This window comes from Tubulanus polymorphus, chromosome 1 (genome assembly GCF_964204645.1).
Source record: "Tubulanus polymorphus chromosome 1, tnTubPoly1.2, whole genome shotgun sequence".
Classification (NCBI taxonomy): domain Eukaryota; kingdom Metazoa; phylum Nemertea; class Palaeonemertea; order Tubulaniformes; family Tubulanidae; genus Tubulanus; species Tubulanus polymorphus.
Window position 1 is genome coordinate 10,676,516 of NC_134025.1, and position 14,393 is coordinate 10,690,908.

The following is a 14,393-nucleotide window of genomic DNA, read 5'->3' on the forward strand; positions in this document are numbered from 1 at the left end:
ACGATTCGTTGCGAAAAGCGAAAAATAAATCGGCAGTTTTCGAGCCAAAAGAGATAGGATTCATCGCCGAAAATCGATCGAATCGCGAAAAAACTAGTTTTATCGAATATTCTATTCACTGGGGACATACGATAAAATGGCGGCGCCCATACTGAACGGATTTCGCTCGAAAATTCCATCGAAAGCGAAAATACTTGCGATTTTGGGATCGCGATCGAAGGACATACGATGCCAGCCGCAGCGATTATCGTCGCATTTCACGTATACGCCCGAATCCCCGATGGATTGCGCGGGTAAGTGTGGAAATTTTACTCGATTTCGATATTTGATATAGTTCAAGCTTTTACCGAATGGTGGCGCCACTGGTGTCAGTGCTGAATTTGTTCAATTTTTACCCAAAGCAAGGCTTTTAATATAGTATAGTAGTATTTATTTTTCATTTGGTTGTTACATTATTACCATGATTGATATCATATAATGTAGGCCTAGGCTACAGTGAAAAAATGTAACAAGAAAATGTGGGCTACTCAGAGATCACAATTTATTTAGGATCTATCGGCGCCGTGGCACCCCAAAAGAAAAAAATTAACATTCATACAAATTTTACACATGCACACTACAAGCACCACACGTATACACACACGCATACTGCATCAGTGAATGCATTCGAACATGGAAATACAACATGGAAGTTCAAAATACGTAATCACGCTAATTTAAGGAATTTTAAATATTTACATTGAAATACTGATAAACTAGTAGAATTACGAATCGGTTTAGGGAAAGTATTCCAGATGGCAATTTTGTACAATTTTTGGTCTGAAATCAAAGCTCTACTGGATATCCTAGCATACACCAATACGTATTCTCAATGGAAGCACAGGGGCTTATATTAGACTAGTACCTTAGTTGTCGTTAACCCGTAACAACAACTGGTATTCAGACTATTAGGGCTTGTATAAGCGTTCCTATAAGATGATAATCTGTTGTTTATCCTGGAGTGTGTCTCTATATATAGACTATATAGTCTATATAAAATGATTATTAGAATTAACTTTAACTACTAGTTATTTTATACATACTATAGACACATGATTCACGGATTATCATCTTTACAGCACCTACAACTCAAGCCTGATACAAGCCCCTGTAAATGGATGGTTACTAGACATATGATTTTTTTCACCCAGTCTCAGTCTGCCTCCCAGCGCAGTCCTGAGGGCCTGTAGTGGGAGTGAATTGTGATTGAGTCATATATCTCTGGCAATAAGGTTCTCAGTGGAACCAGGGAAGTGTAATGATTGCACTTCCCTGGTGGAACTAAGGTTCTCAGTGGAAGGATTTTGAGCCTGAGAGTTGGAGATGCGTTTAGTTTGGATTGTATGCTTGAGACAAGTATCTGTGCCTCATTATATTGTATTGTACGCAGTATAGTTTGACATTTTGCCCACTTAGTACCAATTCGTTCCAAAAAAAAAAACAAGACAATTTTCCATTAAAAAATCTAATGAATGAGAATCTAAAGAATGAGAAGAATTTACATCAAACATTCAACTGTTTTTCACTGAATTGTGTTTTTATTTTCAGGTGAAACTAGTCGAATGAATTTATTTCAAGCATTGAACAGTGCAATGGATAATGCGTTGGAAACTGATCCGACGGCAGGTGTGTATTTGATCATTGAATCCTGCGGTGGAAAATTTTTCATTGATCTATCAAAATTTATCAATTGTCGTCATTGTCATCAATGAATTAGGCTTAGTGCAGATGTTCATGAAAAGACTGCAGATCTTTTTTTTCTGGGCCGAAACTTAAGCATGAAAAATTAATAAGTTTTTTTTCTGGTGCAACATATTTTCTAGAGATATTAGTTCACTGTCTGTTAAAGACTTAATGATTTTATTTACACGTCTGAAATACAACTGACACACAGAATAGAATCAATAATTTCTAAATGATATCAATTTTTCAGTCATATTCGGTGAAGATGTGGCATTTGGTGGTGTGTTCAGATGCACGATTGGACTGAAAGATAAGTACGGTATGTCATAAGTTTATCTTTCCTTTGAAACGTCTTGCAAAACACCAACATCGATTATGACATTAAGGACAGAAGCTGCTGAACAACCAAGGCTGCCAACTGTTCCTGATTTTCAGTATTTGTTACTATTTTATAACGAGAAATACTGATTTGATTGGTTTGATGCATACAGAAATATGAAAGATGTTACTGAGGGTTTTACTATTGATCACTGATTAATTTGAACGTTTTCTTTCATGTTTCAATGAAATGTTGCTGAAAAAAAATTCAACTTGTCCCTTTTGAACAACCATTGATCAAGAAAATCCGCTACAATCAATTCTATTATAGCTCTCATTTGGGTTTTGGTGATGACGTCATTCGTACGGTCAGAGGCGGATTTAGGGGGTGGTCTCAGGGGTTCGGACCGCTGTCTATCTTCCCATTGAGATTACCATTTTCGTCAAGACAGAGATTGCTGAACCCTGCAAATTTGACACTCATCCTCTCGGATGTATTAACTTCAAAAATATCTAAAACTGATGGTGGAACCGCGTGCAACCCCAATAGAGGCCTTTGACTCCGCTGCTTTATCCGAGAATTGCCCTTTCTTTTCTTCTGGACCCCGGCCTTCAAATATTCCTAGATCTGCCCCTGATGGTATCCTGTATCCTGTATTTGATCGTTGTAATAACAACATACTTTTCCCCTTAAATACACGTGTATGGAAAGAAACGTTTCGTGCAAATTAATGATTGTATTCATTGTAATCATACCCACCTGGTATCATTAGATTAATGAACTAAAGTGTTTTTATATTTTCAAGGCAAGGATCGTGTTTTCAACACACCTCTCAGTGAACAAGGTATTGTTGGTTTTGGGTGCGGTGTAGCTGTAGCCGGTGCGACGGCTATTGCTGAAATTCAGTTCGCTGATTACATATTTCCGGCATTCGACCAGGTAAAGCCATTTATAGGCCTACTTCAGTCATCAATCTGCAGCCTGAAACCACCTGCTCAGTCATTCACCATATATGTGAAGTCTTAAAAATTGATTTTCTAAATTATGGCGATAAAATGTGTACAGTTGGTTGGAGTGTGTATTTTCAATGTCCCGGGTGAAGTTCTCGACGTAATTGAAGCCCGGCTGATCAAATATTAGTTGCACGGTGGAACTTCTGATCGGTCGGGTTCTCTCTGCAGATATTCTGATTCTTTTCTGACGTGGGATAGTTAAGCAATGTATTTGGAAAGATTCGTAGCAGAGCCAGGTTATCCTCGTGTAGAATGAGAACATGAAGTACAAGCTTTCGCTACTAATGTAAAGTAGCTTCATCAGCTGAATGGAGAACCTGTGCCATTCATCTTTATTGCACCGCGATAGATTACTCCTTAGAAAACTCCGAATAAGAGGTCGATTCCTCACCTTATTTTGTCGAAAAAGTACTATGATTTCATTCAAAAAAAAGAAAGCCTTTTCCGAACAACTGTCAATGGCACTGCACTTCAATTATTTGCTTTGATTAAAAGTTCAAGTGGAAACAATAATGGGTATCGACAAAGTTTGACTATTCTTTCGATTAAAAAAAAAGTTTCGTTTTGAACTTTCGTCGTATCATCATCCATATCTCGCGATAAACTCGATAAACGAAGGTTTGTTTTAGTGCTGACGAATGCTAACGTACACGTGATTCGATTTCTCTATGTCTTCTTTCAGATTGTCAATGAGGTCGCAAAATTTCGGTACAGAACCGGTGATCTGTTCGACTGCGGGAAACTGACCATACGGGCTCCTTGCGGCGCAGTCGGTCACGGGGCGCTTTACCATTCCCAGAGTCCCGAAGCCCATTTTGCCCACACTCCCGGCTTAAAGGTAGAATCCGTAAATAGTTACCTTAACTTTATCTCAATGATTTATTCACAAATATCCTCCTTATGCGGTTTATCGGTCTTTGTTTGCAGATCGTCGTACCTCGAGGTCCGATACAAGCTAAGGGTCTGTTAACTAGCTGCATCCGCGACCCGGACCCGTGCCTTTTCTTCGAACCAAAAGTATTATACCGATCAGCTGTTGAAGAAGTCCCAGTCGGCGACTATACGATACCATTAGAAAAAGCCGAGATACTTAAAGAAGGTAGATTTCCATTTGATAAGATTAAGAAACAGTTGTATTTCATTGAACATGTTAATAAGTTGAAGATGCACTATATACACTCTCTCTCTCTCGATCATCATCAGGTGTGAATAAAATGACTCAAACTGGTCTCTGGAGAGAGTCCTATGTGTCGTGTCTTATGATTTTGATTTGTGATGGAAATTAAGATTCGTTTTTGACCTTTCGAATTCTGTATATACATGTAGTGGGATTTAAACTTATTTACCCGATTCCTGACGTCAAAGTGTGGCTATTCTACTGTTATGTTACCCACGGATTTCAATTTGATATTGAAATTCTTGTTCATAACTTTTCCCCATTTGATTATTGCCATTCGGAAACATGAATCTGCAGCTTATAAAACTTGCTAATCTAAAGAAAATGTTATATTTTTTCTACAAGAACAAGTTATTCCAAAATCTTAGAACTGGTTGAATTGAACATGTTATTTCAATCAATGATGATTAGACTCGATGTAATGTTTTTAACGCATATCGTTCTAGGATCGGATGTGACTCTTCTCGCTTGGGGTACGCAGGTTCACGTACTGCGCGAAGTGGCCAACATGGCCGAGGAGAAATTGAATATCACTTGTGAAGTTATTGATCTGTGTACTATTAACCCGTGGGACATCGACACCATTGCACAGGTTAGTTGTGCAAATATGTTTCAGTTTAACCCTTTACAGAATCCTTTTGACAACGCAATCTTACGTTTTTATCTTATTACTTGGGACCCATCTTTAGCTCTGCTGTGACCAAAGGGGGCGCCAAATCACTACTAGTCCTACAGTTTTAATCAGATCAACTCCAAATTTGGTATAAATGTTCTATGGACGAAGGCCTATAAAGTTTCAGAGCCATTTTTTGGATTCGTCCCCCAGGGGCGCCCCTGATCCATAACTGATCCTTAAACTTGAAACGCTGGCTTATACTGGTAAGCCTTGCACGCACTTATCCCATCTATTCTGCGTTCATAGGTTTCAATCTTGTCAGAATGATTGATATGAAGAAATATCAAATCTGCTTGAAATGTATGTACCATACCAAGTGGTGCTTATTGGGTTGAGATACCTTAAACATTTCTAGCTGGTGGAAATATACAATCTTTTCATAAATACGGCCAATGATAATATATCTGGTTTGTTGTCCTATTAGTTGTCGAATTGTATCAGATAGAGCAGTGTATAGGGTGTATTGTAGTGCAAAAAATATGAATTATTGCAAAATAGCACTGAATGATAATGATTGAGAGTTTGTCAACAGTTATTGATAGTTAATTTTTTTAGGTTACACAACATATTTGTTTTAATGTCAATAGAAGAATTTAATACTTGTATTGGGTTACTCAGTGTGATTGATAGGCTGTTCAGTATGCCAACTGGGTTTTAGGCATTTAACTAATTCTACGTAATTTCGCTTTTGTTTTCTAGTCTGTCTGTAAAACTGGTCGCCTTTTGATCGCCCACGAAGCCCCGCTTACCGCTGGTTTTGCCGGTGAAATTGCTGCTACTATTCAGGTAAGCGTTCATTTCAATGAGCCTGTCAATTGTTTTATGTAGCTATCAATCTGAAACTTGGGCAGCCAGACATTCATTCTTCCAAAGATTGACTGTCCAGGCCTCAGATGTGTTCAGAAATTCACCTTATGCATTTCTAATCGAAATGTACTAAAAACACCCAGACATTTTATCAGCGCGGTTGAAAAGTTGTTTTCAAGAATTCGCATGTCGGAAAGCCATTGTTCTTGTTTGCCTCATTCCACTGAGAAGAAATTGAATGCCCCCGTCTGATGGAGAAATCCGTAGCTCCTCATTTTTCGGGGAGAGATGTTCAAGCAGGGGTGGATCCAGGGGCCTTGTGAGACTTACTTGAAAGTATATACAATTTTTTGAGTGCCCTTTTTTGTTGTGTCGAGAAACAAAAAAATTGGTGCATTTCAGTGCAGTAGTACACTTAATATTGCTTTTTTAGCCCACTTGGGACTTAAGTCCCAGCGGGCTATTGCGTTCACTTTTTGTCCGTCGTCCGTCCGTAGACGGAATCCAGTTATTTTGGGAAGTTTTCAAGACGCTTCAAGGTAATGTCTTGATATTTGGTTTATACATGTATCTACCCTAGACATATCTTCAGCCCAAAAAGTGGCCCTCTCAGATTCAAGATGGCCGACTGGCAGCCATTGTTGTTCGCCAAAATCAGCACTTTTTACACATTTTCGAAGTTTTCGAGGGAAACTTTGAAGACACTTTAAATTGATTACCTTGATCGTTCGTGTATATTTGTATCCCCCAAGGGCCCATCTGCATGAGAAAAATTGGGTCGATCGGACTCAAGATGGCTGTCCTGTGACCTTATTTGTGCCCAAAAATGTCAATTTTGGCCTGAATTCTGAGTCCTGTAGCTTCCTACTGGTTTGCCATTTCTCATTGCAATTTATGATGGTTATTCTTTGGAAAGGGATGTTTTATACCTGAGCCAGTTATTTTTGATCGGCTAATTATGATGCAATTGGCGGCCATCTTGGTATCATCAGTACTCATTCATTGGTGGGAAAAAGTTTTTCCACATTATATTGATACCTAAGCATATTTTGGTACTACAATCAATTGCAAAGTTGTAGCTCATGACATCGTCTATGATTGTGGTAAGGTTTAAGAACATTAGTTATTCTATATGGTCACCAGAGGGCGTTGAATAGTAGAATAACTTAGTATTTCCTTATTAGATTGGTTCCTTATTAGATTGGCATATTTTGCTACCATGATCAATTGCAAAGTTGTAGTTTATGACATGTTCTATGATTGTTGTGAGTTTCAAGCTCATTGGGTTTTGCATATGGTCACCAGGGGGCGTTGAATAGTAGAATTACTTAGTATTTCAATATTAAATTGGTAACGAGGCATATATTGTTATCACAATCAATTACAAAATCGTTGCTGCTGACAGGTTCTATGATTGTGGTGAGTTTGAAGGTCATTGATTTTTGTGTATGGTCACCAGGGGGCGTTGAATATTGAAATTGTTAGATTGTTGAGCATTGGAAACCACTTCCCAAGTGGGCATGGTGTCCCTGGACCCTTAGATGGACATCAAAGTCCCTTTTGGGATATTTCGGGTCCTGCTATATAGAACTGCTGGGGTCTTTGCTTTGAGGTTCTGTTAGTGGTGACAAAAATATTGTCACCATAGAATTGCATCACCCTAGAACAGCTGGGGGTAAAAGGTTTTAATAGCTCAGTGGGGAAGTGACCTTTTGCCTTTGTCGACATCAAAGTGCCCTTTAGGGATGTGACAAGATCGTCAAAATAAGCCCCTGGTTCCCCTCCCCTATCGATACATAGATATAGGCTCCGTTTTATATCGTTAATGCATTGCTGATTTTAAACAGTTAAGATAACTATTACACGATGAATGTAAAAAACTATTTCTTCAATTTCAGTCGGAATGCTTCCTGAATTTAGAGGCTCCTATTCAACGAGTGACTGGATACGATACGCCGTTCCCGCATATATTCGAACCGTTCTATATTCCGGATAAGTGGAGGTGTTTCGAAGCCGTTAAAAAACTAGTGAACTACTGATATGTGTTGATGGAACCGCTTGGGAGTGCTGCCATCTACATTGTGCCAGCTAGAAAACTTTTTGATTTGAAGTGTGTAGGTTTATTAATGTGTGTTTTAGATGAATGAAACTCTTTCCTTTTAAGTCAGTAAGTTTTGCATTTGGAATTGCAAGGCACCCTTGAATTATGTTGTATGTTGATATGGAAAGCTCAGGAAGCCCTCAGAATGTACAGAATATGATCAGAGTTTTCCCGCAAGGCACAGGGTGTCGTTCGCATCGGTATTTGCCCCTATTTTAATGTTCTCCTAAAAATAGTTCTCATCCCTGTCAATATCTTAACGCGATAGGCCAATCAATCATCAATTTTTCACAATGATCGGAGATTGAATCTATAGTCAATTATCAGCGCTCGACGTAACAACTATTCAGCTCGACGATCGGGATCTAGTTTCGCAGATGTCGTCGATTCGGCTGAATTCAAGTCAAGATTAGTTTGTTTCCGATACTTTAACCTTACGCTTTATTCAAAAACTATGGAACCGGCTGCTGCTGATCGATTCCAGGTCAGTTCGGTCATAATTTCGATTGCGCCATTTATTTTTTTTCCGCTCAGAAATAGTAGAGCATCGAGCGTTTCAATTATTTATATAGTCGCGTCGTTAGTATTGGCTGGTTATTTGCCGTGTGATGACTGAACAAACAGTGCCCTTATCAAGAGTCTCGCACTGTATCCATGTATATGGAACTGGTGTTTTTTGCAGCTGGTATCGGATGAAATCGTTTGCCTATTGTCATTATGCCGATCATTATCATGACACCCTTTGATATAATGAAACATTTCTAATTGTTTTTATTTATGCGCTGTATAATTTCTTTATTTGGCAGAAGCGCGTAGGCAATCATGTTTTAAATTCAGTTTCTTCTAAAGCTGTTGAAAATGATTTGATGCTTTGTACTAGAATTTCATGTGGAATATCATTTAACAGAATACCTAGAATAAAAGTTAGTGAAAAAGACCTCAGAGCCCAGTTTCACAAAAAAATTTAACTCAAATTTTTGGCTTGATCGCGATTGGTTACTTCATGTTTTCAATAAGAGAAACCAATTCACGCTTAACCACGAAACTGGACCCAGGGCCTAGTTTTATCTTTATTTGACAATGAGTAGAGTTAATTCACGGGTTAGAAGAAATGAACTTGGTTAGAGGAAATAAACTTGTTTATTAAGCCAGTACCCTGAGGTACCTGAAATTCTATCACTATAATATTATGTACAGTATGCAATCGATTGAGTGTTCGTGTTTGGATTTATGATTATGAGCTTGTTGTAATATTCGATAAATCATTAATCCAAATTCGTCATAACAACAAGATCCCTGATGATCAAAATTGCTGACTGCATCACATTTGTTACATCGTGTTGGGGTAAGACTTGAGCGAATGGCAATTTCCCATGTTTTACCAACTAACACAATACCAGCTGACTGCGTGTGTTTGAGATTATGCTGTTGTTTATCGCACTCAAAAAAATCAGATAAAGATTAAACGGTCCATTACGTCGGGAGTGTTCATTGTATTAAATTGTATCTATGCTGTAAGATCACATTTCAATAGTCGAAGCCTTTTCTATATTCCATACATTTCATAACAGCTGATCATGTATAGTTAACGTTTTGACCACTAGATGTCATCGTTTGTCACGCTGGGCACAGGTGTTCGTCATTCAGGAAAAAGTTGCTTCAGTCAGCAATTTTTCGCGACCGTTTATTGAAATATCTTTTGTTTGCTATGCATGAAATGAACGGATAATACGCAATGAAACGGATGACTATTGATTTCCTCTTCACCTTTGGTTAGATGGCTATTACGGCTATACCCTACGATATATCCTTGTTCTATTCAATTCTGTTAGCACATATGCTGTAATAAATATTCAGTATTTATTTCCAAACGTTTTATTACTGTGTCCTGAACTTGTAAGCAGAGATTTTGGGGGCAAAGGTTTAATTTTTCTTGTACACTGTGTGGCTGTTTTTGTTTTGATATTCAGTCATAATTTAGAGTATAAGAAGTGGGTTAAAAGTTTTTCTTGTCATAATAACATGAATCGCAAGAACTCCTTGTTCCAAGATTTGTATAAGAAGTTTCAAGTCAAATTTCTGGTCCCAATTAAACTTCTGTTTTTGATATTGATATCCTTAGGTTACTGAAGGATAATATATTTAACTAGATATTCAATAGTTCTGGTAAAAATTGTATTCATGAGTTTAGCGAATGTGATAAAAAAGAGACTGTCGAGTGATGTATGGCTTAAATAATGATTTTGAATGCCGTGATCTACTGTTGCTGGATGTGGGAACCAGCTGTCGTCCAATTAAACCTTACAAAGGCTCCCACCATTTGTAATCCGGTGTTCTGTATTCTGTTCGCGCCCGTGTACATACGATAGAGAAACAAACGAATAAAAAAAGATTAATGAAAAATATCAAATGTGAATTTGTGTCCTTTAGTTGCATTCATCGAAAACGATTCATCAATGTAATTACTTATAGGCAAGTAAGTTTAGTTTATGGCGTTATTAAATATACACACACGTAATTGTGGAGTGGGTGTTTAATATAGGGTATAATCACTACAATAGCAAGTCTGGAATGATGCCACTTCGACGGAGACTTGTTTTTCCACTGTTAATGTCCTGTGATAACTAGCTTTCTCCAAAAGGTCATCGCGAGGTAATTTGCCTGGCCCCGTTCTTCACGTTGTTTTTAATATCAATAACAAATAACTAAGCGTAATTGGTTGTGTAGTGAGTTATTGCCAAACGCATCAATTCCTCTCCAGGGTTTGTTTTTGGCTCTTCAGCCGGTGTTGCCATTTACGACCACGAGAGTCTCCATCTGCAACCGAGTGAAATTATCGTTGATATCCGTGCGTCTCTGGCCGAAGTTTTCCATTGACTGCAAAATCTACGCAGTAATTCAATTGGCGGTAACCGCAGTAATGATGGTACTGGATCACTAGACATGGAACTCATGAATTTCATGTAATACTAATAAATGCAGTATAATCAGTGAAATGCAATTGTTACCACATTTTGTAGATCAAATCTTTTACTGTGATTTAGAAAACTCAAAGCCTGATACTAGTGACCTATTCAATCTTAGTTTACAACCAATAGAATCATTAATCTCTATTCATATATTGTTTATCAAACTTTCTTTGTTCATCAGTGTGATTGGCAAGTATTCAAATTTCGTTACGCGATCTTGCACCGAGGTTCAAGGTTCGAAAAGTGTATTTTATTCGAGATTTGGACTCGGAATACCCAATTTATAAACCAGGCGCAAATGAAGTTTGGGTAACTGGTTGAATACGTCTGAACTTGTGATCCATGCGTGGACAGGAATCTTGGTACAGTAACGCTCGCCTAACTCAGACAAACTGGGACCAGCAAAATAGGTCCAAGTCCAAGTCAAGGATAGAAAATTACAGGCAGTCAGAAAAAAGGTTTGGATTTCGTCGAAAGTGCCAGTGGCCATGTCCAAGGGGCTTACTGCACCAAAGAAATCTCCGATTCTTGCAATGAGACACCATGGAAACTGTGACTGCCGGGGAAAATTCATTCTACATGTAGTTCAACACGAATTTCCATACAGATCACCTCAGAAAATAACCACAAAAATAGTAGAAAAACGAGTGCGTTTAACAGAAAATAACTTGCTTATCTTTTCTCAACATCGTTCAAAATACATTCTTTTCATCATTTCACAATATAAACACATTGAACAAGAAGCACTTGGTGCCACAAATCTTTTTTTTTTGACAATTTAACCCGAAAAATATTATTCTTATTGCAGGCAAGTAAAATACGCCGTATATACGCAATTTTCAAATACGGCGTGAATTAATGTACGAAGAGGCTTAATAATTAAGACAACGAAAAAGGTTCTGGTGGCTACATGTACATGTCAGTAGTAATTAATACAGTAGTGTCATTTGAAAATTAATCTCATTAGTCTGTGTTTTTTTTCTTATCATTAACTATTATCGGATACATCATAAGGCAGTTTTTATGATTCTATTTCGACAAGAATATTCCCGTTTAAATCGATTTTATTTCGTAATTTTCTTTGCGTCAACGACAAACTCGTCTGCGAGTTAATTCCTCGAATTCTTAACGTACTACAACAACGAAATGATCATCAGAAAAAAAAAAGAAGGAAAAGATGCGAATACTAGGCACAGGTTGCTAGGTTACCCTGATACTTGGCTCTCTCTTTGTATCGAACGTAAACAAGGATAAAATCATTACATATTGGTACACGTTGAACCAGGTAATTTTTATTAGATACACCGCCGGGTAAAAAGATTCAGCTGGTTAATTCGAGAGAGACTTCAATGCTTCGAGCTACAGCTGTATTATTTGCAAACAACATTTCGAAAACCTACATTTAGGTAGAGAGCATGGACGTACGATATAGTTTATACGTTCATGGGTTAGAGCAATATTTAAAGCTGGACAACATACTCTCATGATTCATAAGGGAAAAGGCGAATTTTCGAACCTAGCAACTTGCTTCGACATTTACAATAAACATTATCATTTCGTTATCCTACAGTTCACCCTGGTTAAAAATAATTCTTTTTTTTGTTTAATACTGCTTTCAGCCTCATCAGGAGGTATTGTTTAAACATCACTGACCCAATGTGCAACACCGGGTTATAAAACGAACTTCAACACGGACAAGTTCAAAGACATTATTAGTTAATATTCTCAATTCTCTGCAAATACAATATCGTGTAAGGAACTACCGAAGGTGTAAGAATCGATGCTTTTGTCTCGCCTAAAAGACGCAAGAAAACACACGGCTTTAGTAGAACTTCGCCGCAAGATATGTTTTTTTGCGCATAGGAAAATAAAATGCAGATTACATAAAATCATCAGTCCTGCTAAAGCTATGCCTCCGGTGAGTACGAGGACCCACGTTACCAGGTGTCCTACAAAAAAGCGGGATACCGGTAATATACTAAATCAAAATTTAGTTCATTTTCCTGAACTTTCGTCTACGAAAAAACTGCATATTATGTGCTTAGCTTAACTCTGATCGATCTCTATGGTTAACTTATATTCATTACATGGATTACCTGCAGAACTGATTACGTATTTAGTTCACATTATTGCCACAGGTCGCTGACTACCCATTACATAACTCATAATTGATAATACGAGACTGCGGAACCCGGTTCCCGGTCATGGATATAATCATGCTTATTGAAGAATATCTACATGATTAGAAAGTTCATAAATCAACGAGGATGAAAAATCTAAAATCTAGACTAATTATTTAAAATGAATTCAAGTGGTACCAATACACAAAACCTAACAAATGGAGATATTTTTCAGATAAATGAAAAGCCTTAACCCTTTCAGTGCGTCTACACCGCAGTGCGGTGTATAAATCGGTGATGGATTTTGCTAATACACCACACTGCGGTGTATTGATGTAATTAGTAATTAGTTTTTATCTCTATTGAAAGATGGCAGCACCTGTCAAACAGTGAAATATTAGTAACTAACGATACACCGCGCCGCGGTGTAGATGCACTATAGTGGTATTCCCGTTATTCAACACACTAGAGTGGAATTTTTCAAGATTTTCAAATTATCTCCAGCACTATAGGGTATTGATTAGTCAGCACTGAAAGGGTTAAATGATGAATTAGGCCCGGATTGTCCGATTCGGCGCCGAAGGGTTCTATTTTTCTATCTAATTTTCTATATAGTCTCATCGTTTAATTCTTATCTTATTAATCTCATTCACAGCTATCATCACAAAGGAAGGTTCAAATATGATATATCCATACATATATAACATATAACAATCAAATCAATGGTCATTCATCTAAGTACACATTCATATACAGCCACCAAGTGACCAATATACAGTAGTAAACATATCAGATCCAATAGTTCAAGGGCTAATGTCACCGATATGCGGGGGAAAAAAATCACGCGAGGACATCGTTTACATCATAATTATTAATTGTGCAACCAATTTAACAGACATTAGCGCCCTCTATACAATTAGTGTGTTTTCTGCCGAGCAGTACAGGCAGCGTCCAACAATAATCTTACACAGAGTATTCTAAGTCTCCTCGGATTGTTTGCTCACAAATTGTCTTTCGTTGGCGTTTAAGCGTTAATTCTTAGTGGCATTTTATTTTTTATTGCATAACCAGTGCTTTTTTGTTATCCATATACATATTGTGTAATTACATGTATATATTCATATATTATATCATTTCAGTTGAATATCAATAATCCGTGATTTTATGATGATAATAATCATAATGATTCGATAGTACATATCCCATATGAAAACTATTATTTCCGGGAAAAAAAAGGAAAAAAAAATCAAACCTGATGTACAACTACATATATACATACATGAAGGCAATACTGTATATCTATATTATATACACTGGCAAGCCTTTCTTTCAAGGGTCAACCATACTAAGGTACTACAGAGCAGACTGCCCAATGTCCAGGTAGTTTTCTCCTCACGCCCCCCCCCAAAAAAAAACAAAAAAAAAAAACAACCATCCTTATGTATGAAATACTAAAAGTACTAGGAGTGATAGGACCTACTAATGGATG

The 14,393-nt window shown here is 37.5% G+C and overlaps 1 protein-coding gene across 1 annotated transcript; it reads left to right on the forward strand.

Moving 5' to 3' along the window:
* Window positions 1-17: 17 nt before the first annotated feature.
* Window positions 18-10,203, forward strand: LOC141910240 (2-oxoisovalerate dehydrogenase subunit beta, mitochondrial-like). The gene is made up of 9 exons (XM_074800964.1): window positions 18-293; window positions 1,588-1,665; window positions 1,973-2,041; window positions 2,847-2,980; window positions 3,737-3,892; window positions 3,982-4,153; window positions 4,678-4,823; window positions 5,607-5,693; window positions 7,613-10,203. The coding sequence occupies exons 1-9, from the start codon at window positions 137-139 to the stop codon at window positions 7,751-7,753; spliced, it is 1,140 nt and encodes a 379-aa protein (XP_074657065.1). The 5' UTR covers window positions 18-136; the 3' UTR covers window positions 7,754-10,203.
* Window positions 10,204-14,393: the final 4,190 nt, after the last annotated feature.